The following is a 25413-nucleotide window of genomic DNA, read 5'->3' on the forward strand; positions in this document are numbered from 1 at the left end:
CAAATTCAGCACCAAATCGTGAATTCACTCCTAATGCCGTGGGGACCGCCTTGAAACTTGACTGAGTCACGACTGTGTCTGGAGCACCCAAGAAGTTCCTCGAAAGTTCCAGTTAGCAAACCGGCCAAACGCACCACTCGTTGCTCAAAATATAGTGCTTCAAGCAATTCCTCCTCGGGTGGAGCGTTCAATGGGCTTCTCGTGCGCTAAAAGATGCAGCCGTGAGCCAATCCAGTGTCACATCTAAGGCTATTGACCTCCTGGAGACCATGTACCTTCCGTGATAGCAAAACCTCAGTATACATCCATCTGGTCTCTAGTCTTGATTGTTGCAGTATTGATAAGGGCGGCTCATTACGTGTGCAAGGATAGACGCGTAACTTGTAGTTCCTGGTGTCACGACGTTGACATGATGTTCAACGTCATGAGATTATTTGCAGTACACGTCATAGTTTGTGTTCTCTATCCCGGGTTTCGGCACCACTTTGTGCACACGTCAGACAGTTTCGATATGGCCCCGCTTCCATCTGCCCGCGCAACAAGATCTATCCCGTTCACCCATGTGGGACTAGATTACTTCGGTCCTCTGCTCGTCAAGCACCAGCCAAGTACCAAGAAGGTATGGGTCCTCCTAGTGACATGTATGGCAACTAGAGCTGTCCATCTAGAACTGGTGGCAGACATGACCACAGAGGAATTCCTGCTAGCGTTCCGCAGGTTCGTGTCGTTGCGTGGTTGCCCTGAAGAGGTAGTGTCTGACAACGCGCCACAATTCATCCTAGCTAAGTCTGTTCTGGATGTGGCCTTTGAAGAAATGGCAACGAGTGATGATGTCCTGTCGTACATGTCGAGGACTGGTGTGAAGTGGCACTATAACCCACCGATCTCACCTTGGATGGGTGGTTTCTACGAGCGTCTCGTTGGAACAGTCAAACGAAGCCTGAAGAAGGTCGTTGGCCGCGCGCTCCTCACTGTGTCGCAACTGACTACCATTCTCATGGAAGTGTCAGCAGTCGTCAACTCGCGTCCACTGGTGTACGTGGACAATGACTTGCAGGAGATACTCACCCCAAGTCATTTTCTGTGCCTGTCCGCAACTACTGGTGGCGTGCAACCCACTGCTGATGACGGCGATCCGGACCACATCGAAGTTCCGACTGCAGCTCAGAATCTTCTCTCTGTCTGGAAGAAGGGTCAACGAACATTGGACCAGTTCTGGCGTGTCTGGCGAGACGACTACTTGGCTGATCTCCGCAACAGTCACACTCGGAAGCTCCGACAGGCACGCGTTACCGCTTCGGAACAGCCAGCCGTTGACGATGTTGTACTAATAAGGGATGACATGCCCCGTGGCTCATGGCGACTTGGTCGCATTGTCGCTCTCCATACAAGCAAGGACATGGAGATACGTTCCGCAACCGTCATCACTGCAGAGAAGACAGAGCTCAAACGACCCCTGTCTCTCCTGTACCCTATCTGTCCTGCTGCTAACTCCGAGGCTAACAACAACAGCACCGCTCCGGACACACACACCACTGGCCAAGCCGATCTGCCAGTTCCAGCAGCTGTTGCTCCACCCAGTCGTCCACAACGTGCTGCCGCTAAGAAGCAACGTCAGACGCTTCGCCAATTAATTGGCAGCGAACTTGTTTAGTTGAATCAGCTAGACAGTTGGTAGTTCACAGCTGAACTCTCTCTCTCTCTCTCTCTCTCTCTCTCTCTCTCTCTCTCTCTCTCTCTCTCTCTCTCTGTGTGTGACGGTCTACTCTCTTTCACCCTTGCGTATGTTATATGCACTTATTGTGTTTTGTTTCCACGTTACTTTGTTACGAATTATCTCCTTTTCTCTGCATCTCTTGCGGGGGAGTGTCACGACGTTGACATGATGTTCAACGTCATGAGATTATTTGCAGTACACGTCATAGTTTGTGTTCTCTACCCCGGTTTTGTTTCCGCGTTCCCACACCGAAGCTGGGCCGCGTGTTTATTATTTCTACTGACTCACTCACCTCTTGGCGACTTCCTCCATGTTTTTTCCTCCTTTTTTTCTCTGCGCAAGCGCCTTGCGCTTTAGTCGTCGTCTTCTTTCAGTTCACAGCAAGAACAAGAATTATTTACCTCTTGTGCAGTGTCAGTCAAATTCAGTCAAATCAAGCTCTCCCGATCCCAAGAAACTGTCTGACGTGTGCACACCTGGGTCCTTTTTCTTTTCTATGAACTTTATCAGTATCATGAAGTTGATTGTTCCAACTAGGAACACATGCTTCTTGCCGAACTTGTCAGCTGAGCTTGAGCTTGAGTAGGCTGAGGAAGATTGTGCCTGAAAAGCACCACTTATATACTGCTCTCTAGGCCAAACCATCACCAGGGATACAAACTTACCGAGACGCTTTGTTTCCAGTGCGACAAACACCTCGTGAAGCCCCAGGTAGCAGCGAGAGTCAGAGTCGCTCATGGAGTTGTGCTAAACAGATGTTGAGAGCTAGTATAGCTATTCACAACGCAGTCACCTCCTACAACTAGTCGCACGTCCGCGTGACAGACAACAATACGAACTTAGAAGTTGCGACTTCGGCGGTAATAGTCACGAAGTTGATTGTTCCAACTAGGAATACACCCTTCTTGCCGAACTTGACACTTGACTGACTCACGACTGCCATTCGGAGCACACGAGGAGCACGTCACACCTTCCACTCGGCAAACCTGAAAGAAAGCACCACTCCCTGCTCAATACACAGCCTCAGCCTCAGCCTACTCAAGCTCAACTGATGAGGGGTGAATTCCCTGAAACACTGTGTATTGAGCAGGGAGTGGTGCTTTCTTGCAGGTTTGCCGAGTGGAAGGTGCAACGTGCTCCTCGTGTACTCCGGATGGCAGTCGTGAGTCAGTCAAGTGTCAAGTTCGGCAAGAAGCGTGTGCTCCTAGTTGGAACAATCACCTTCATGACTATTACTGCCAAAGTCGCAACTTCTAAGTTCGTTTTTATCAGTATCATCAACAAAAATCTTCAGCTGCGTGGGAGCTATTGGAGCCGCCTTGAAGGAAATTGCCTGGATAAGTTAGTCCAAGACACTGAAACCTTCAACTGAAGGCATGATTATGGAAGCACAAAACAAATCCATTAAAAAACTAAAAATTAACAATACGCCATAATGAAGTCATTTGCTTGAATTGATGCCAATTACAGGCTGATAAAGAATGGACCATATTGTCAGTGCCTGCCCAGTTGTGCACACGTCAGACAGTTTCTTGGGATCGGGAGAGCTTGATTTGACTGAATTTGACTGACACTGCACAAGAGGTAAATAATTCTTGTTCTTGCTGTGAACTGAAAGAAGACGACGACTAAAGCGCAAGGCGCTTGCGCAGAGCAAAAAAGGAGGAAAAAACATGGAGGAAGTCGCCAAGAGGCGAGTGAGTCAGTAGAAATAATAAACACGCGGCCCCGCTTCGGTGTGGGAACGCGGAAACAAACCGGGGTAGAGAACACAAACTATGACGTGTACTGCAAATAATCTCATGACGTTGAACATCATGTCAACGTCGTGACACTCCCCCGCAAGAGATGCAGAGAAAAGGAGATAATTCGTAACAAAGTAACGTGGAAACAAAACACAATAAGTGCATATATTACGCAAGGGTGAAAGAGAGTAGACCGTCACACACAGAGAGAGAGAGAGAGAGAGAGAGAGAGAGAGAGAGAGAGAAAGAGAGAGTTCAGATGTGAACTACCAACTGTCTAGCTGATTCAACTAAACAAGTTCGCTGCCAATTAATTGGCGAAGCGTCTGACGTTGCTTCTTAGCGGCAGCACGTTGTGGACGACTGGGTGGAGCAACAGCTGCTGGAACTGGCAGATCGGCTTGGCCAGTGGTGGGTGTGTCCGGAGCGGTGCTGTTGTTATTAGCCTCGGAGTTAGCAGCAGGACAGATAGGGTACAGGAGAGACAGGGGTCGTTTGAGCTCTGTCTTCTCTGCAGTGATGACGGTTGCGGAACGTATCTCCATGTCCTTGCTTGTATGGAGAGCGACAATGCGACCAAGTCGCCATGAGCCACGGGGCATGTCATCCCTTATTAGTACAACATCGTCAACGGCTGGCTGTTCTGAAGCGGTAACGCGTGCCTGTCGGAGCTTCCGAGTGTGACTGTTGCGGAGATCAGCCAAGTAGTCGTCTCGCCAGACACGCCAGAACTGGTCCAATGTTCGTTGACCCTTCTTCCAGACAGAGAGAAGATTCTGAGCTGCAGTCGGAACTTCGATGTGGTCCGGATCGCCGTCATCAGCAGTGGGTTGCACGCCACCAGTAGTTGCGGACAGGCACAGAAAATGACTTGGGGTGAGTATCTCCTGCAAGTCATTGTCCACGTACACCAGTGGACGCGAGTTGACGACTGCTGACACTTCCATGAGAATGGTAGTCAGTTGCGACACAGTGAGGAGCGCGCGGCCAACGACCTTCTTCAGGCTTCGTTTGACTGTTCCAACGAGACGCTCGTAGAAACCACCCATCCAAGGTGAGATCGGTGGGTTATAGTGCCACTTCACACCAGTCCTCGACATGTACGACAGGACATCATCACTCGTTGCCATTTCTTCAAAGGCCACATCCAGAACAGACTTAGCTAGGATGAATTGTGGCGCGTTGTCAGACACTACCTCTTCAGGGCAACCACGCAACGACACGAACCTGCGGAACGCTAGCAGGAATTCCTCTGTGGTCATGTCTGCCACCAGTTCTAGATGGACAGCTCTAGTTGCCATACATGTCACTAGGAGGACCCATACCTTCTTGGTACTTGGCTGGTGCTTGACGAGCAGAGGACCGAAGTAATCTAGTCCCACATGGGTGAACGGGATAGATCTTGTTGCGCGGGCAGATGGAAGCGGGGCCATATCTGGGGTGCGGTATGGACCACCGTGGTGCTTCCGGCAAGTCAGGCACTTAGTGATGAATGACTTCACTGTTGCACGCCCTCGTGGTAACCAGTACTCGTAACGCAGTCTTGATAGCGTGTGTGCAACGCCGCCATGCATCGTCATCAGGTGACAATCGTTGATGATGAGCTGGGTGATGGGATGCGTTTGGGGAATCAGTACTGGATACTTTGCTTGATAGCAAAGTTCGGCGTTCTCCAAGCGTCCTCTGCATCTGATGAGGCGGTTCTCATCGAGGAAGAGCCGCAGCTTGTCCTTCGGGCTGTGCTTCTTACAATTTTCGACAGCACTGACGTCTGACAGATTCTGTTGTGCATGGTGTAGCCACATGATTTTGGCTACCTTGACCTCTGAGTTACAACTAGAATCCACCCCGAAGGACTTGCCGCCTTGTGGTCTCAACCTGGAGAGAAACCGCAAACACAGAGCAGAAACACGCACTAAGGCACTGAAAGACGAAAACCTGGCACAATCAATACCAAATGGTGGTTCATCACATGTTTTTTTTTGTTCGTGATGCGCATCAGGCTTTTTTTTCATTTCGTGTGCAAGCTCAGTGTCTGGACCGGTGGACTCTGTTGGGTGTGATACAGGTGCAGGTATCTCCGAAGTGCTTGAAGGACCCTCCCCAGCGGCAACGTTGACATGGTGATCAAGTGCTGGCTCGGCGTGATGGTCAGCAGTGGCAAGGAAGTGTGGACCGTGCCACCATAGCGAGCTGGCTTGAAGGGAAGGAACAGAGACACCGCGTGAAGGCAAGTCGGCGGGATTGTCGGCAGAGCGGACATAGCGATAGGCAACATCGGGAACCGCACGAATGGCATCAATACGGTTGTTGACGAAGACAGGTAGTTTGTCAGAAGAGGCCAGCCAATGGAGAACTGTGGTGGAGTCTGACCATAGAAAGGTAGAGGAGAAAGTGAGCGGAAGTTCCCGACGGACGAATTGGATCAGACGAACACCGAGAAGCGCGGCCATTAATTCCAGACGTGGAATGGTAGGTGAAGCAACAGGTGCAACACGGGACTTGCTGATTAGAAGGTTCGACGTGTGTTGATCGTCAAACGTAGTAGTAAGGTAAGCAACGGCACCGTAAGCCAGCCCAGATGCGTCGCTGAAGACGTGGAGAGAAAACCGAGCGTCGCTGGCACGTGGTGCACTGATGAATCGTGGACATTTCGTTGATGCAGCAAGTTCAAGTTGAGCCGCAATATCACACCATTTACAAATGATGTCTTGTGGAAGGTCGTCGTCCCAGCCGACGTTCAGCTTCCAAAGATCCTGAAGCAGAATCTTCGCACCAACAAGAACAGGAGACTGGAGACCAAGGGGGTCAAAGAATTGGGCAGTATGTCGAAGGATACTCCGCTTCGTTGTGGCCGACTTGGATACGGCACTGACAGGTGCAATATGTAGAGTATCATGTTCTGTATCCCACAGCATACCGAGGCACTTGTGGATAGTACCCTTGGCTCGGTCTGGTTCTGGAATGCTGCTAAGAAACTCTGCAGAATTACTAGACCACTCGCGAACATTCATAGACGCAACACTGAAGAGGCGCTTCGTGGCATCATAGATAGCAATCGCCTCCGTCCCAGAGTTGGCACCAAGGAACAGGTTGTCAACGTAAATATTGCGAGACACTAGGTCGGAATCTGTTGTATCAGCAGCGCTAAGATGATGCTGAATAGTGGCAGCCAAGAGATATGGACTGCTGACAACGCCAAACGGAACACGACAGAAACGAAGTTGTCGTATGTTGTCTGGAGTAGCTGAGCTGGATGCATCGTGCAGCCATAGGAAGCGGGTCACGTCACGATCATGTGAGTGCAGACCAATCTGCAGAAAGGCCTTTTCTACGTCTCCACTTATGGCTACCGGAGAAAGACGAAAACGAAGAAGAATACCGCAAAGGTCTGGAACAAGATTGGGGCCAGCGTGCAAGCAGTCGTTGAGACTGGCGAGTTTTTCGGAACATTTTGCGGACGCATCATACACCACCCTCAGCTTCGTGGTAGTAGCAGTAGGTTTGAGTACTGAATGGTGTGGAAGGTAGTGAATCTGGTTGGTTGTAAAACCACGAGGAACATCTTCTATCATGCCCCTGTCAAGCTGGTCTTGAATCACGGTATCGTACCGGTCAAGAAGTTCCGGATGGGCTTCGAGGCGACGCACTTGTGCCTTCAGGCGACCGAAAGCCAGACCGTAGTTTGTCGGAAGAGGAGGATGTGAGTCCCTCCAGGGCCAACTCACCGCGTACCGACCCTCGGCAAAGGAGATGGAGTTGGCGAAGCGCTCGCCCACAAGATCTTGCGACGATGTATCGTCAAAAGTACCCAAGCTCTCTGTCGACCAGAACTTACGGAGGTCGAATTCAGGGTCCGTGTCTGTTTGATGAGCAAGACATGACTGCGCCTCTGTGGTGGCAGGCACAGGCAGACTGCCGGTACAGATAAAACCAAGAACGGAGTCGAGCAGGACCAGACCACCGCTTAGTTCGGTGCGGTCCTTGCCGATAATATCATAGTAGTGATCGAGACCAATCAAGACGTCTACGACCATGGGCTCTGCGCTGCTCGAGAGCGGTTCTGCAAGTGGCAGAGACTGTAGAAGAGGAAAAGAAGAAGCAAGTGGACATCGCGCAATTGGAGCGGTTATGTTCGGAAGTACACTGGCCTGAATCGCACGAGTGGACCCATCCTTACACTGCATGGTCAAACTCACCTTGGCGTACACGGTACTTTTTCTTTTGTTGTTCCCAAATGTAGCCAAGGAGAGTGTTTCATTTCCGATTGTGGGCAAATCGAGCTGATCTCGATAAGCTTGCGTGATGTATGTCTTGGTGGAGCCGGTATCAAAGAGAATACGGCCATTGATCGGCTTCAGCTTGGAGGAGAGAAACGGTGCCACAGCAGTTTGCATCATGATCTGGTGATCGGCGTTTGCGACCGTGCTCGTGGCAGGCTTGGGTTTGAAGGACTGAGCATTCGGGCTCATAGTGGAAGCTTGCCTCTGAGTGGATGCGGCAGTGAATTTATCTGGACACAAGCTGCTGTGGTGTGCAGGATTGTGGCAATAGAAACACCGCCGTTTGCTAGAGCAATCGTGCACGGAGTGGCCTGATCGCAAACACTTGAAACACCTTTGTTTAGCTACGCTCTTCCTCGCTTCTACTGTAGTGTACTTATTGCATTCGTCAGAGAAATGTGCCTCCGAACTGCAAAAAACACACACTCTCTTGGGCTTCGCTTTTGAAGTAGCTGAAGCTGAGGCAACAAGAGATTGACCGGACGCACTGGCAGATGGTGATTCGTGCGATTTTTTCGGTGGCTGGCTGAGGCGATCTGCTGCTTCATTCGCTATTATGAAGTTGGCTACTGCAGCGCGCAAGTCCGAAACGGTCCAGGATTGTGGCCCCTTTTTTAATTCCAAAGCCGCTAGCGTGGTGCGTGGCAATTTGTTCGTAATCATTGACACAAACACCGCCTGATTAACATTCTCACCAAGCGCTGTGAGGCTTCGCAAGTGCACCTCCAACGCATCGTGCAACCTACGCAAAGATGGAGTAGCGTTGGACGCAGGCGGTAAGTCCATGATTGCCGTGTAGTGTGCATTGACGCGAAGCTGATCATTCCCGAAACGTTTGCGGAGAATGTCAAGCGCGGTTGTGTAGTTGGTATCTGATATGGGCAAGCCAGCTATGGCATCCCGAGCCAAACCCGTTACGTGATCTCTTAGGTACGACAGTTTCTGGACACCCGACAACCCTTGATTCGCATCAATAGACGCAACAAACATATCGTGAAACTCAGCCCATTTCAGGAAATCACCAGAAAATGTTGGTATTTCAAATTTGGGCAATTTGACTGAACTTGTGGGAGCTGGTTGTGGTTGAGGTGATGATGCTTGCATGTGTTGTACGACTAGTTGGTGTTGTTTGATTAGATCCTCTTGCGACTGTAATACTTGCTGGTGTTGACTATGTGTAATAGACTGCGTACGAACAAGATCTCCTATTGACTGTTGGATGCTGGACAAATCAACCATACTAGTTTCTTGTTTGATACCCGCACTGCCCGTACTCTTGGTGCTACTTGGTGAGCTAGTACTAGTAGTAGCAGCTTCTGGACGGCTCGTCTGGGCTCTGTACTGCGGAGATCGCTTGCATTCAACAATTGACCCTCTGATGCGTACCGAATACGCAACCACATCGCAGATCTCCGTTTGCAGAGCCTCATCTGAACCCTCCAGAGTCTCCGAGTCCAAAACACTGGCCAATGCATCACACGCCTCATCATATGCGTACAATTCTTCAACAATACAATCCACAAGTGTACTTAGCTTTTTTGGATCCGAGTCCACGTGTTCTGGCGACAACTCGTCGGCCCTTTGACCTCCTTCCTTCGATAAAAGGAGTTCGGCCTCTTTGACGAGTTCGTCGATGGATCCTTGCAGCTGCGCGATCTTGGCCCGGCGCATGATCTGCGTGCCGGTCGTCACTGCTCTCTTCGGCATGTTAGCTCGACGACCCAAATCGGGCAAGCTGCTTACAAATTATTTGAGTCGAGTCTATCTTTCTCAAGATTGGAATGGTACGCACGGCTCGTTTCGAGCTCCGGTGCGGTTCATATCCCGGGTTTCGGCACCACTTTGTGCACACGCCAGACAGTTTCTTGGGATCGGGAGAGCTTGATTTGACTGAATTTGACTGACACTGCACAAGAGGTAAAATTATTGTTCTTGCTGTGAACTGAAAGAAGACGACGACTAAAGCGCAAGGCGCTTGCGCAGAGCAAAAAAGGAGGAAAAAACATGGAGGAAGTCGCCAAGAGGCGAGTGAGTCAGTAGAAATAATAAACACGCGGCCCCGCTTCGGTGTGGGAACGCGGAAACAAACCGGGGTAGAGAACACAAACTATGACGTGTACTGCAAATAATCTCATGACGTTGAACATCATGTCAACGTCGTGACACCAGTTCTTACTCGGATGTTGTGGATCCCGAGCTGCAGAGAGTGCTCAATGTCAGAGACAGAGCTTAGTACATAGCAATCTCAGCGGAGGACGTTCAGGTTGGTTGTAACTCTGAGTTTCATGCCGCTAGGCAATCATCAGACAACTGATACTCGGATCTACCCAGCAGTATGCTTATTAACACATAGGACAACAAGCGTAAACAAATTTAGCGCTAAATATGGTATAAGGAATGGGGAGAAAGCTGGCGCGGAAAGCTGGCGTAGGCCAAGGCGCGACAGTAGAAGTGCCATGAGGGTGGCGGGCAACAGGCAGGGGTGAGCATGAAAGCTCGGACAAAGGCAATGGGGAGGTAGTGCACATCAGATGGGTGGGGGTGCCAGGAGGATGGCGGGCAATGGGCCAGTGAGATCACTGCCGGTATCCTGGATTTGGTGTGCAGCCCTGTGGAAATGGCTTGCTGTGAAGGTCCCAGCCCTGGATATTGTATCAAAGGTACGACATCGTTGCACGTGCTAAACCCTAAACAAATTCTAAAATTTACTTCCGTCTGTGGGAGTCTGTGAGAGAACGCCCACTCGTGCCGTTGTGACAGATTACAGGGCCACGTTGAGGGGCCCTGTTCCACCACCCATGGCAGTTTCTGCTTCTGGACATTTTTAGGTGTGGATCCCGCGCATGGACAGAATGGGCAAGAAGATGTGAAAAAAATTAATGATTTTTTGGCTCCTGGGTGGCTCGCACACCGTGGCACTACGCCGGAATATTTTTCCGGCCTGGAAAGCCTGTCAGTGGGGGCGCAAGAACTTTTAAATCATGTCCAGAGGGCCAGCATAGTGGCAGGAGTGTGTGGTGAAATTCTCACTCAAATCCATTGAGAGACACCAAAGTTATGGTCAATTGAATGCCGTATGAAATTTACGACCGGGCTGCCCCGTTAATCACACTCACTACCAACAAAGCAATGTCAAGCTTTTGTGTTCAATTCAAACTGAATGCTCTAGTTATTTCCGAATCTGGGTTGGGTTTTTTGCTTTGGGTCTTCCTCCGGGGGTTTATGGCGATTGGTGTTGTGAATAAACCTGCTCTCAAGCGTCGCAGATAGTTATGATAACGTTGCACACCTGGTGCGGATGCTGCTGCCAGTAAGCCATTGCTCATACTGTTCAAAGCCACTGGTCTCTTCTGGCCATTGCCCTTGACCTTATGTGTTTCACTTGTGTTTCTTGTGTCTCTTTTCTGCATCTGCTCTGTGCATTCTATACAGGGGGTTCCCAAATCATAACCAAAAACCTTCTCGATATAGTAGCCCAGAGGCCTCCTACCGTTGAAAACGGAAAAACGGAAATGATTGAAAACGGAAATGATTTGAAAATTTATACGGTAAACAACTTGGCAAATCAGATCCTGGCAAAGTTGGGTATTGCCCCCATGTGCCCATCACCGGCATACCTCGAAGAGTTTGCCTTCACACTTGTCGTGGGCTACGATGTTTCAGTCGTCACCAAGGAACAAGTCAGCTATCAAGCAATGGTCGGCATGTACTGTGTTGGTGGAGAGTATGTTTTTTCCTCGATTTTACAGTATTATGCCTCTACCGTATAGGGTTGCGTGCTGCTCCATGCGCATCGCTGGTTTTCTTCAGTAACTGTGCGGATGTTTATCTAACTAGGATGATGAAGCAGTATGAAATGTAAAATAGAAGAAGAAACCACATGAAAACGAGTTATGAATCAGTTGCGATCAACGAATGTAACAAGATAATATGCGGTCAGTACGTGCCATAACAGGGCATAAAACTGACAGGCTACTGAGACATTCAGCGACCTAAGACCTAGCTCTAACACGTTTCCAGTGCTCAAACCAACAACCTTCCAACTTGGAAGGTTCAAGGTTAGGTAGGACCAAAGAGGGGAAGGTGAGAGCAGCGGAAATGTGCACCAGCTAAGTCCCACAGCAACACACAATGCCGATTGTTGCATGATGACGATGTGTTCGAGCTACGGTGCTGGCAACTGAAATCCGATCCCCTGGGCGGTGCGCTCACATTGCAGAGAATGTGTACCCAGCGCTCAGGGGGTCGAATTTCTGTTGCCAGCACTGAAGGTATCAGCTTGCTGAAGGTCTCAGTACCCTGTCAGTTCTGTGCCCTGTTATCGCACGTACTGACCGCATATTTAACTTGTCACATTCATGGATTGCAACTGCTTCATAACTCTTCTCCATCTGTTTTCTTCTTCCATCTTACATGTCGAATTAACATGATGGTTTTGCCGAAGCTCCACAAAGGCTTCCACAAAGCTTGCCAAGGTTTTCTTAACCGGACTACACGTCTGCATGCATTCCATCATCTCTGTGAAGTAATCATGGTGAATAACAGAAACAAGCGTTAGTACCAGTGGCCTCTCAAAATTTACCTATGCATTTGTATGTAAACGTAGGTGTGTGAAGTATGAGAGTGTATGTGTATGTGTATGTGTATGTGTATGTGGACATTCGTGTGTAGTGTGGGACATGCCTGCACGAGTACAGCTGTGTTAATCTGTTTATGCATCATGGTGTGTGTTTGTGTGTATGTGTGTGTGTGTGTGTGTGTGTGTGTGTGTGTGTGTGTGTGTGTGTGTGTGTGTGTGTGTGTGTGTGTGTGTGTGTGAGAGAGTATGTGTGTGGGAGTGTGTGTGTGTGTGTGTGTGAGGGAGTGCGTGTGTGTGTGTGTGTGTGTGTGTGTGTGTGTGTGTGTGTGTGTGTGTGTGTGTGTGTGTGTGTGTGTGTGTGTGTGTGTGTGTGTGTGTGTGTGTGTGTGTGTGTGTGGGTGTGGGTGTGTGAGGGAGTGTGTGTGGGGGGGGGGGAGGTGTGTGTGTGTGTGTGAGAGTGTGTGTGTGGGAGTGTGTGTGTGTGTGTGTGTGTCTGAGGGGTGAAGGTGTCTGTGTGTTTGTGTATTTATTACAAGTATATGTATGTGTGCTTGTGTGGGTGTGTTAGTGCCCTTTGCATGTGTGAGGGTGTGCGTCCTCACATGTGTTTTACCACTTGTGATTAGCTCTTGGCGGACAAGGCTCGGAAAATTGCCAGATTCTGCTCGAGAAGCAGTGAAAATTGCAGCACAATACAAACCTTATGGCCGGCACTTACCAGAATACTGCTCTTTTGCTTAATCCACAAACCAAAATATTCATCGGAAATACCAGAAAAAGCATGGCCGAAGTGATGCAACCCATTAGTTAGTATTTAAAAAAGGCGACATGGAGACAATCATCTTAATAATGCAGTGAATAAGCTATATGTGCACTCATATCACAACCATAAGAACGAACAAAGTATTCCAGAGCGTTTTCTTTCCCATAATTTCTCTCCTTTATAGTTTGTATTGCCAGTGCAATTTTTTCCGAAGTGTGTGCTATTTTCTCTTACTATAAATTTTGTAGAAGAGAAAAGGACATATAGATACGAGTTAAGAGTAACTCTCCATCACTGTAACATGATACTATATACAGTCAGAAAGTGCAATAACTAGGCACAAAACTGACAGAGTACTGAGACATTCGAAGTCCTGACATCTAGCTTCAACACATCTCCGTAGGGCTAACCGACAGCCTTCCAACTTGGAAGGTTCAAGGTTATGGAAAGACCAAAGAGGGGAAGGCAAGCGCAACGAAAACGAGCAAAAGCTACAGTCCCAACGGAACAGAGAATGTCGATTGCTACTGGACGATGACGAGACCAGTAGGATATTTGACAAAGCGGTCTAACTACAATTCGAAGCAACAAAGCAGCACACCACCCAACTTGTCAAATATCCTACTGGTCTCGTCATCGTCCAGTAACAATCGACATTCTCTGTTCCGTTGGGACTGTAGCTTTTGCTCGTTTTCGTTGCGCTTGCCTTCCCCTCTTTGGTCTTTCCATAACCTTGAACCTTCCAAGTTGAAAGGCTGTCGGTTAGCGCTACGGAGATGTGTTGAAGCTAGGTGTCAGGACGTCGAATGTCTCAGTACTCTTTCAGTTTTGTGCCTAGTTATTGCACTTTCTGCCTGTATATAGTATCATGTTACAGTGATGGAGAGTTACTCTTAACTCGTATCCATATGTCCTTTTCTCTTCTACTTTTATTTATGGCTCAACATCCGAGTTTAAAATTATAAATTTTGTATCCTCGTTTTTTCACCCCAAGTCCTATTGTAATTCCAGGGTGCGGCAGAGCTCTCGGCCATTGAAGAAAAAGTTTACGGAAGTGTCCTCGCAATGGTGATGCTTGTGTGCAGAAGGGTCTAGTCGGCTAAAGAGCGCAGTGTCAAGTTGGAGGTGGCTCAACAAGTCCTATTGTACTTTCATCATTTTCTTTAGTCAACAATTCAGTTGATGATTGTGAAAAGAAAACGTTCTGGAATACTTTTTTCGTTACTCACGTTATGGTTGTGATATCAGTGTAATTAATTATTATAGTTATATTTATGTACTGAGATGGAGATCCAAGGTTTAATTTATACAAAAGAGAAAGACCAATGGACAGCATAGCGTAACTTAAGTTGTAGTTCCTTGGTCTTTCTCTTTTGTATAGTTATATTCATTGCATTATTATAATTAGAAAGGAAAAGGACATATGGAAACGAGTTAGGAGTAACTCTCCACTACTGTAACTAGGTACTATAGACAGTCAGCAACAACTAGGCACAAAACTGACAGAGGACTGAGACATTCGAAGTCTTGACACCTAGCTTCAACACATCTCCGTAGCGCTAACAGACAGCATGAGGTGTACTGAGGAGCACTGTAGGAGTTTGGCGTTCGGCTTGTACAATTCGTTCTCGCAAAGCTTCCCCCTTCTTTACTTATCTTTGATATTTATGACCCACCCAATTTGGGTGATGTGCTGCTTTGCCGCTTCGAATTGTAGTTAGACCGCTTTGTCAAATCGCCTACTGGTTTTGTCATCGTCCAGTAACAATCGACATTCTTTGTTCCGTTGGGACTGTAGCTTGTGCTCGTTTTCGTTGCGCTTGCCTTCCCCTCTTTGGTATTTCCATAACCTTGAACCTTCCAAGTTGGAAGGCTGTCGGTTAGCGCTACGGAGATGTGTTGAAGCTAGGTGTCCGGACGTAGAATGTCTCAGTACTCTGTCAGTTTTGTGCCTAGTTGTTGCACTTTCTGACTGCATATAGTATCTAGTTACAGTGGTGGAGAGTTACTCCTAACTCGTTTCCATATGTTCTTTTCCGTTCTACTTTTATTATTGGCTCAATATCCGAGTTTCAAATTATTAAAATTGCAATGAATAAACCTAAACGTGCACTCCTAACCTTGTAATGGAGTGCGCATCCAAGATGTGCTAGAGCTCTCACACACTAGAGCTGTTGGCCAGTTAGTCGCAGAACGTCAGTAGTCGGTCAGTGTCGTGCAATGTTATCGCGTGAGCTGATTGTTCAGTAACTGGTGGTGTTAGCGGACATTATAGCATAACTTGTAGTTTCTTGGTCCTTTTTCTTTATCATAACCATGTATAAAACAATTAAAATGAAACAATTCCGGAATGTTTTCTCGTGACTATCATCAGTGGAACATTGTCCCTAAAACAACCAGTTACGTAGCTAGAATAGTATGATAAGGAGTGTGAGAATGTAGCAGCTCGCGGTTATGCATGACGCGTGTAGTGTGAACTTATGCTGTGGATCTGAGAATGGAAACGAGAGAGCTTGGAAGCTGAGGGCCCTACGCTATGCTTTTTTTGCCTTGATGACCTAGAGAAAAGAAGCATAGGGATGTTATATATTCTTATAAATTTCTACTTTTGTTTTTAGACATAACCTGGGTTTCGAACCCGCACTATAGCCCTACATGCACCCCCGATACACTTCGTATACATACTAATTCTTCCAAGTTGCTTCACGTTATGATCTTGTATTTGAAAGCCCTATTTGAATATGCAGTGTGGCCAGCCGTCTTTGATTGTACGGTACGGTACGGGACAGGTACGGGGCAGGTATGGGACAGGTAAGGGACAGGTACGGGACAGGTACGGGACAGGTACGGTCGAGGGTAATACGACACAATCTACCGCCTTGATGACGGCAAAAAAAGAATAGGGATGTTATAAATTTTTCAATTTTCTTATTTTTTCAGGCATTACCTGGGATTCGAACCCGCACTATCGCTCTACATGCATTCCCCCATACACTTCGCATTCATACTCATTCTTCCAAGTAATTAGTTGCTTCACGTTATGATCTTGCGTTTGAAAGCCCTATTTGAATAGGGCAGCCAGCTGTATGTGGCCAGCTGTGTTTGATGGTACGGTACGGTACGGGACAGATACGGGATAGCGCCAGGCGTGACACAAACACACAAACACACAAACAAACACCAAATTAAAGCTGTGTGGACCCTGGCTAGCGCCAGACATTCCTGAAGTAACGTCTTCTGCATAGCTACGGGAATAATACGCACTCACAGCTGCCACATTCATCCACTCCTACCAGTGCCATTATCAGATCCACTGCATAAGTTCATGCATAACCGCGAGCTGCTGCATTCTCACGCTCCTTATCATTATTCTAGCTACGTAACTGGTTGTTTTAGGGACAATGTTCCACTGATGATAGTCACGAGAAAACATTCCGGACTTGTTTTATTTTAATTTTTTTCAATTGTTTTATGCATGGTTATGAGTACACAATTAGTTCTATTCGTTGCTATTTTACGACTGTTGTCTCCTCGTCGGTTATTTAAACTATTAAAATTACTCGGTAATTGATCCAGTATTCCATTTTTCATTTATTTAATCCAGTTTTTAAAGAAATTAAAATTAACAATTTTTATGTTATAGTATACTCTTGAGGGATTTTGAGTCTAAAAATTACTGAAAACCACCACTTTTTATGAAGTTTGAATCAGTTTCTGTTCGTAGAGAAGGAAATTGCATATTTTTTGTCATATTGTTCGTTCCGGCTGTTTGTCATTGACTGTTCTTCAGGGTTGTGTTGCAGGAGGTCGTGGCCGAGGCAGGCCCAGAGTGTCATGGCTTGATAATATTATGTCATGGACTGCACTTGACATGCAGTCCTTGCTAGCTGCTGCACGCGATCGATTTTTATGGCGCTCGCTTGTTCATACTTGCTCTGTGACGCCCCAACGGCCTTAGGGCTATGGGCTTGTGATGTGATGATGATGGATCAGTTTCCGCTATGAGCAAGAAGTTGTCAGGGGTATGGCTCATGGTCTGAGGTTCAACTGACTTCAAACCAGCTAGGTTTGGGCTGATTGTCCCCCAGTGCCGGTTTTTTTGTGGTATTATGAAGACAAAGCTAAGGAAACAGGGCATTTTGTAAAACAAATTAACCCGATTTGCGAATGATTATCATCGTTCATCTAAAAAGTAATCACTAGGTGTAAATCCACAAATCCCGTTCCTTTTTCTTCTCCTCCCTTCTCCCTTCCTTGCCGTGGTTGGCTAACACCCTCTCGATTTGCATTGGCCAGTGTTCTCACTGTGCTATGAGATGCTGTAATAGATAAATAAATAAATGAATAAATCGTTTCAGCCCAAACAAAAAGTACTGAAAAGTACTTATTTGTCCTGCCTGCATTATCTGCCAAGGGCCACGCACGAAAAAGTAGTTGCATGCCACTAAAGAAGCTGATTGTCCAATTTCTACATTTTATCGTGACTTGTTGTGTGTATCACAGGTTGCGTTTTCACACCAAATGCACAGATCACCCTGGAAAAAAAGAACTTCTACCGACAAAAGAAAGCTTTAAAGGTGAGCGCACATCTACTTAGGGGAGGTATTGTGTAGAATCAAAAAATAACGTGGATGCTTGAATTGCTATGATCTCGCCCGTCTTGTTCCGCATCATGACAGTGTACGTGGGCAAGTCTACTTGACCCTCAGCTGCTAGGCTAAATGACCACACCTGAGTTTTCTCGCTAGTGGAATGCCTTGGGACACATCATTGGTACTTCAAGTAACATGTTGCTGATGATGTCGGATCTTTAGCATACTGGACATGAACCTCCAGAATGAACACATTTTTCTAACGTGTTTCCATTGCAAAGTTGTGTCTATTGACTTTGAGCGCTTCGGTGTATCTGAACAGCCGACGATGAGACAACATTTTTCAAATGAAATCTGGAAAGTGATTACATGACATTGTATATGCGTGCAGTCAATCCATCTATTCTTGCATTTACACACGTCATCACGGAACAATTTGTCGTCTATAAGGATGTTTCCTTATGATGGTATTCAGTTAAAATACATCACTGAGTGGTGAGCAGAGATCCATTACAGCCAACAAATCGCTCCTTGATCATGAGAGTAGATGCATGATAGCATAGAATGAATGCACATTATAATTATTACGAAAATATTGGTTGAGACTTCGGCGATGAGTTTTTCAAGTGTCAAGTCAAGTCGGCGGAATATCGCGAGCTCCAGTGTGGGAGCAAACCCATTATAATTATTGATTGCAACTTCGTGTATCTACATGTGTCTTTTCTTTCTTTCTGTCCTTCTTTCCTAGAGATACTCCAGAGCTACTATAACGAGCTGAAATCCTTACCAGAAAGGATCATTGTTTATCGCGATGGCGTAAAAAAGGTACACTGGTGTTCATGCTGTGTCTTAAAGAAAACCCTAAACCCTGTCTCATCACTAGACGAGAGACGTCCTCGCCGAGGTCGATTGCACTAGCACAGAAGCAGAACACAGCCACCCTCAGACCGATAGGCAGCATGTTGGCGGTATAATGTTAGTTATCTGCGTCTGTCCCTTTCCTGTCTTACTGTTATCACAACTACGCTGAATTCTATGAAACCTTTGTTCTTGCTACTTGTCTGCGCAATTCTGTTAGAGAATCAGAAGGAATACTGTTTTCTTAAATTGCTACAAAGCACAAACAAACAACCTTCCAACTTGGTAGGCTCAGGTTAGAAAAGGTGCAAGACGGGGAGGTAAGGGCAATGAAGAAGAGCACGAGCTAAGCCCCTCGGCAACAAAGAATACCGACATTTACTGGATAATCCCAAAAATAGCAAGGCAATTGGACATACTTCTCTTCCTACAACTCAGATCCTGAGCAGTCAAATTGGAAGGACAACATGGTACTAGTTGTGACTAACCTACTTTTTGGTTCGTTACAATTGCAGGAACTTGGAGCTAGGTATCAGGTCGTTGAATGTCTCAGTACTCTCTGTCTGTGTTGTGCATTTTGTCACGCTCGCCGACCGTATACTTATGATAATGGTGAAGTAGTAGTAGTAGTACAAGTAGTAGTAGTAGTAGTAGTAGTAGTAGTAGTAGTAGTAGTAGTAGTAGTAGTAGTAGTAGTAGTAGTAGTAGTAGTAGTAGTAGTAGTAGTATTTATAATTTTACTAGGGTATACCCAACAGGCCTATGGCCTTCTTACAGGGTGGCCAAGAAGAAATTGTGAGAAGCTAGCGAGAAAAGCAGGCAAAGTACACTGGGATCGAATGGTAGCGGGTAGTGCATTAAAGCGGTCAGCACCAAGAAATGAGAGACTGTAATAGCCTGGCCGGGACTTGAATTGGGGGGGGGGGGGGGGGGGGGCGGGCGAAAGAGACTACTGAATGTTTGGCCTCTGGTTTGGGAGGTAGTGTGGGCAGCATCATTTCCGGTCGTGAAGATTTGGGAGGTGAGGGGACTGACAAGGGACCTGATGCACCGAAAAGTAAAAATGAAAAGCTTAAAAAAGTGAGGCGTAGGCTGAGTGAGGGAGGTTGTGACAACGCAAAATGGGCTCAACGTCAGCACGGGAAGGGTAGGCAAATACAATACGAACAGCTCGGCGGCTCCGTCCCAGAAGCTTATCGTATTCTGCAGCGTGTAGTAAATTAACATATGATGTGCTTGCGTACTCTAATCTGCTCTGTGTAACTCCGAGATAGAACGCTCGGCGAGCCTTACTGTCCAGGTTGTCTCTGCCTCGCCTAAAAGCATCTAGCTTCTTATTAATAGCCGTGATGCCGAAATAATTACAAGTAGAAAGGAAAAGGACATATGGAAACCAGTTAAAGGGGAAGTTAAGGTTGTAGTCTTTGGGGTGTTGAGTCGAATGGTCTTGGTCCGAGAAAGCTGAGACGCTCCCTTCCTACTTGAATCCCAATCGAACTCGCGCACTTCCACCGAAACTGGGTGACTGCGCTATACTAGATGGGGATTTGTATGCAAAATGTCACTAAAAGCGCCATTTCGGTCTTATAAAAGCACGGATGACCGCGATTGGCCCATATGTTGTACTCTTTTGAACGCTGAGTCGACTGGTTTTGGTCCGAAAAGGCTGCGATGCAGCGTTCCTCCTTTATTCCCAATCGAACACGGTTGAACAAGCGGTCACGTGCTCCTGGGTGCCCAAATCACCTGGTCACCACGCCAGCAGGCGACAACTTTCATACCAAGGTTCAACTCGAGTTCAACTCGAGTGACAGGACTGCACCCAAAAAAGGTCAAACAGGCTAGTAAGTTGTACCCTGCAGGCACGATGACCAGGTGACTGGTGTACGCAGGAGCACGTGACCGCTTGTTCAACCATGTTCGATTAGGAATAAAGGAGGAACGCTGCATCTCAGCCTTTTCGGACCAAAACCAATCGACTCAGCGTCCAAAAGACTACAACATATGGGCCAATCGCGGTCATCCATGCTTGTATAAGAACGAAATGGCGCTTTTAGTGACATTTTGCATACAAATCCCCATCTAGTAGGGCGCAGTCACACAGTTTCGGTGGAAGTGCGCGAGTTCGATTGGGATTCAATTAGGAAGGGAGCGTCTCGTCTTCCTCGGACCACGACCATTCGACTCAGCACCCCGAAGACCACAACCGGTGAAATTTTAATTTTTGCCTTAACTTCCCCTTTAAAGTAACTCTCCACCACTGTAACTAGATACTATATACAGTCAGAAAGTGCAACAACTAGGCATAAAACTGACAGAGTGCTAAGACATTCGCGGTCCTGACTCGTAGCTGCAACACATTTCCGTAGCGCTAACCGACAGCCTTCCGACTTGGAAGGTTCAAGGTTATGGAAAGACCATAGAGGGGAAGGCAAGCGCAACGAAAACGAGCACAAGCTACAGTCCCAACGGAACAAAGAGTGTCGATTGTTACTGGACGATGACGAGATCAGTAGGATATTTGACAAAGCGGTCTAACTACAATTCGAAGCAGCAAAGCAGCACACCACCCAACTTGGGAGGGTCATAAATATCAAAGATAACTCTTAACTCGTTTCCATATGTCCTTTTCCTTTCTACTTTCATTATTGGCTCATTACCCGAGTTTCAAAGGATAATACAAAAAAATATTATCTACGCATGCATCTACGCAAGAATCACCACCAGTCAATTAGAACATGTGTCAAAAAGTATGGAACGTTTTCGTTCCGTTCGTTCCATTCTTCTCAAAATACTACAGGGAATGATGGAATAATAATAATAATAACAATAACAATTCGAAGCAGCAAAGCAGCAAAGCAGCACACCACCCAAATTGGGTGGGTCATAAATATCAAATATAAGTAAAGAAAGGGGAAGGTTTGCGAAAACGAATTGTACAAGCCGAAAGCCAAACTCCTACAGTATTCCTCATGCATGACATTGTGATGGACTAGTTGACATCAAAACAAGTTGTTTCACACGATGTACGTTTCGCCGTATGGCTCATCAGGTGTGCAATTTGAAACTCGGGTATTGAGCCAATAATAAAAGTAGAAAGGAAAAGGACTTATGGAAACGAGTTCAGAGTAACTCTCCACCACCGTAACTAGATACAAGTGCTCCCTCATTATAACGAGTCCGGTTAGTACATAAACCCCGTTATAAATAGAAATCTGAAGTCCCCTGGCGAAACGTGGTCTATACAACTGTTTACAGGTCCGGTTACAACATGATCTGTTAGTACATAAAATTCGTTATAACGACCCTTTTCCCAGGTTCCTGGAGTGCCAAACCCTCAGTACAAGATAATACTGACCATGCAGGACTAAGGCCAAAACTCGTAGGATAAAGCAGAAAGACGAAACGTATTATATCTATGTGTTCGTGAACATGCACGATCCTTTGCATCCAAGGAAAAGTTAGGTTGGAGATTTTCAATTATCTGATGCTTCAACTTAGAGTTGAAGCATCGATAATTTATATTGTATCGAGGGTAGCCCCGGTAAGTACGAAGGAGTGCCTACTTCACTTTTAGCTGCAAGTCCTGCTACAAGATAAGTCTCGTTATAAGATACCTTTTTCGATGGCCCAGAGAGTATCTACTAACAAGGGAGGACCTGTACTATTTACAGTCAGAAAGTGCAATAACTAGGCAAAAAACTGACAGAGTACTGAGACATTCGACGTCCTGACACCTAGCTTCAACACATCTGCATAGCGCTAACCAACAGCCTTCCAACTTGGAAGGTTCAAGGTTATGGACAGACCAAAGAGGGGAAAGCAAGCGCAACGAAAACGAGCAAAAGCTACAGTCCCAACAGAAGAAAGCGCTGCCTTCCCCTCTTTGGGCTTTCCATAACCTTATAATAATAATAATAATAATTGTAGATAGGAAAAGGACAATGTCCTTTTCCTATCTACAATAATAATAATAATAATAATAATAATAACAATGTTGGTGTCACTATTATTATTTTCCTTCGAGTTTTGTGTCGTGCTAAACTTGATAATTTTCCACCTTGTCACGAGTGTTGTTATCTAATTATCTTTACGCTATATAAGTTTTAGTCTTTCCAGCTTGAGCCATTCCCTGTATAATCCTTGATGAGAAGGGACCGAAAACGTTCGGATACTTATGACAAGTGCCTTATTATGACTGGATGTGTGTTTGCGTGGATATTTGCGACCCATAACTTACCTTCGTTTTAAAATAATAATAATAATAATAATAATAATCGAATAATAATAATAATAATGCCCGTTAGTGCAAGCGTGTTCTTACTTGATTGGTATCAAGAGTACATAAAGAAGAGTGTGCAACTCCGGATCTCTCCTGCACACCCCGCAGATACACCGGCCCATGGCGGAATGTTTTGTTGGCGTCACCTTTTTTCTTCTTCTTCAGAACACGCCCATTTTTGCCTGACAGCAGTGTGAGAAGACATGCTGGCCACTGACTTTGTAATGTAAAGTCCGCCCAAGTGCACGAGGCAAAACTTTCCAAAAGACTCACGGCGCGTGCGTCGTACAAAATATTACTTCTACAGAAAATTCCGCCGTATGCGAACCCATCAAGGAGTTGCACACTCTTGTTTATCTCCTCTTGCTGGGATGTGCTAGGAGGGGATGATTAACAAGACACTCCTGATGCTCGGTATCCAGGCTACTCTGACACTTGGGGGGGGGGGGGGGGCGTTCGTTTTGATCCACAGGTTTGGGTGGAAACTACTTCTTCTTAAAAGGGTATATTCTACTTTCGTCTACCGGCTCTATCAAGAAAAAATTGGTAGCAGCCGGTAGAAGTTGGTAGAGCTACGGGATTTCCAGCAACTCCATACAGACGAGTTCATGTACATAAAGTTTAAACTACTAAATCCGGTAGAATAGCGTCCGTGCGCTTATCTCTACCATCCACAGTGCTGACAACAGAAATCCGACCCCCCCCCCCCGCGTCTCGCACGAATCGCGAACGCGGCTAGCGCACGGCTAGGGAGGTCGGATTTCAGTTGCCAGCACTGTACCTCTAGCGGTTGAGTGACATTACTCTACTCTTCCAGGTAGATGAAAAAGAACGCAACCTAAGTGATCCGTGACACGTACATTGTCATTGCGTATCTACGGACAAATCAACCCTATAGTATTCTCGACCCCAAACACGAGGTGGCTTTTATCCCAACTAACTTGTGTGTAAATTTGAACTCGCACTCGCACTCGCTGACTGTATAAGATCTGGTTACGTTGGTGGACAGTTTATCATAACTCGTAAAATTTTGTCCTTTTCCTTTCTTCAACATAACTTGTGTGTACTTGGTTGTAGATTCACGCATTATTCAATTTATGAGACTGCGGAATGTGTGTACGTGACGCCATGCTTGCTACTTGACCTTTTCTTGTCGATTGAGGACATGTTCTCCAACAAAACCTTGTATTTTTCAGGAAGAAGATGCTATTCGGGTGGAGATTATCAACTTGGACAACGGTATTTTCGGTGCTCTCTCGGAAGTCTCACAGTTCCAGGGCCTGAATTCGGATATCAGTCACTGCGGTGTTGAGCTTCTCTTCATCGTTGTTGCAAAGAGAAACGCCCAACGATTTTATCACACGTCGGGCGAAACAGGAGCATGTAATCCTGCTCCAGGTACAAGCATAAGCACGGCAGTTAACTATTATGGGTAAGCTGGGGGCCTTGCCAGGCCAAGTTTGTTTCCACAGAAGACAAGTGAATGATTTGAGAATCTAATGGACATGGCCCAAACCTACACTTTCTTGCTACTGCTTCTGCCAGAAGCAACAAAATCTGTATGACCTTAACCTGTATCCTGCCATTATTCCCATATAGGAACAAGAATTAGGGAAAGGATTCCAGTGGCCAAACAAGTTGTCAGAGCAATCTATTTTCTTTTTTTATGGTTCATCGTCCCTATATGAACCCAGAACAATATTTGGAGGTACAAACCGTCTCCTATGTGCAGTGGACTTCCAATACTGAACCAAGTTAGCGTATATCGGAAGCAATTTATGTAATATATAAATGGTTGAATGACCACATGTCATCATTTTCTCAATGCACTATGTTTTTAGCCTTGGACTATGATGTGGGGTTGTGCCTGTCAAATGCCTACTGTAGTAATGTGGACATTCATACCGAAGTTATAGGCTTTTGAAATCTGATGTTCCCATACGGCAACCACAAGAACACGTACACCAAAATATAGAAACAAAACAATAGGAGGACAGAGAAAGTGTTTTACTCCGAGTTTCACGCACTAAGTGATCGTCAGAAAACAGCTTTTCTGATGATCGCTTAGTGCGTGAAACTCGGAGTAAAGACACTTTCTCTGTCCACCTATTGTCCGCCTCCGGCAGTGAAAAAAAAAAAAAAAAAAAAAACCCTATTGTTTGAACCAGCTCTACCACTCGGTATTGAGCATTCTCTTGGACAGCCCGGTACCTCTCTGTTCTTATACCAAAATATACCCTGTTTCGGAAGGTTTGCAGGTTAGTTTTTATCAATTCAGCTTGGGAGGGGGGAGGGGCAGATCTAGCACCAGTGACTGGGTGTGAGATTCACCGTAGGTTGCAACTCCTTTTGAACATACACATCGCTTTCTCTCTCTCTCTCTCTCTCTCTCTCTCTCTCTCTCTCTCTCTCTCTCTCTCTCTCTCTCTCTCTCTCTCTCTCTCTCTCTCTCTCTCTCTCTCTCTCTCTCTCTCTCTCTCTCTCTCTCTCTCTCTCTGTATGTTGAAAACAGTAACAGGGTCCTCAGCGAGAAAATATGTTGTTTCTTTCATTATTTAAACTCGGATACTGAGCCAGTAATAAAATGTAAAAAA

At 46.4% G+C, this 25413-nt stretch overlaps 2 protein-coding genes and 1 long non-coding RNA gene across 3 annotated transcripts; 2 read left to right on the forward strand and 1 right to left on the reverse strand.

Annotated features, from left to right (window-relative positions):
• Positions 1–511: 511 nt before the first annotated feature.
• LOC135829217 (uncharacterized) lies at positions 512–1654 on the forward strand. The gene has a single exon (XM_065341623.1). The coding sequence runs from the start codon at positions 512–514 to the stop codon at positions 1652–1654; it is 1143 nt and encodes a 380-aa protein (XP_065197695.1).
• A 2098-nt stretch (positions 1655–3752) lies between these two features.
• LOC135829218 (uncharacterized) lies at positions 3753–9452 on the reverse strand. Its single transcript, XM_065341624.1, has one exon. It carries the CDS (start codon positions 9450–9452, stop codon positions 3753–3755), a length of 5700 nt encoding a protein of 1899 aa, XP_065197696.1.
• An 8154-nt stretch (positions 9453–17606) lies between these two features.
• LOC135830133 (uncharacterized) lies at positions 17607–24098 on the forward strand. Its single transcript, XR_010555997.1, has 3 exons — positions 17607–17664; positions 18428–18504; positions 24016–24098. It is a non-coding gene; the product is annotated as an uncharacterized LOC135830133 (long non-coding RNA).
• The last annotated feature ends 1315 nt before the right edge of the window (positions 24099–25413 follow it).

This window comes from Sycon ciliatum, chromosome 13, assembly GCF_964019385.1.
Source record: "Sycon ciliatum chromosome 13, ocSycCili1.1, whole genome shotgun sequence".
NCBI lineage: Eukaryota > Metazoa > Porifera > Calcarea > Leucosolenida > Sycettidae > Sycon > Sycon ciliatum.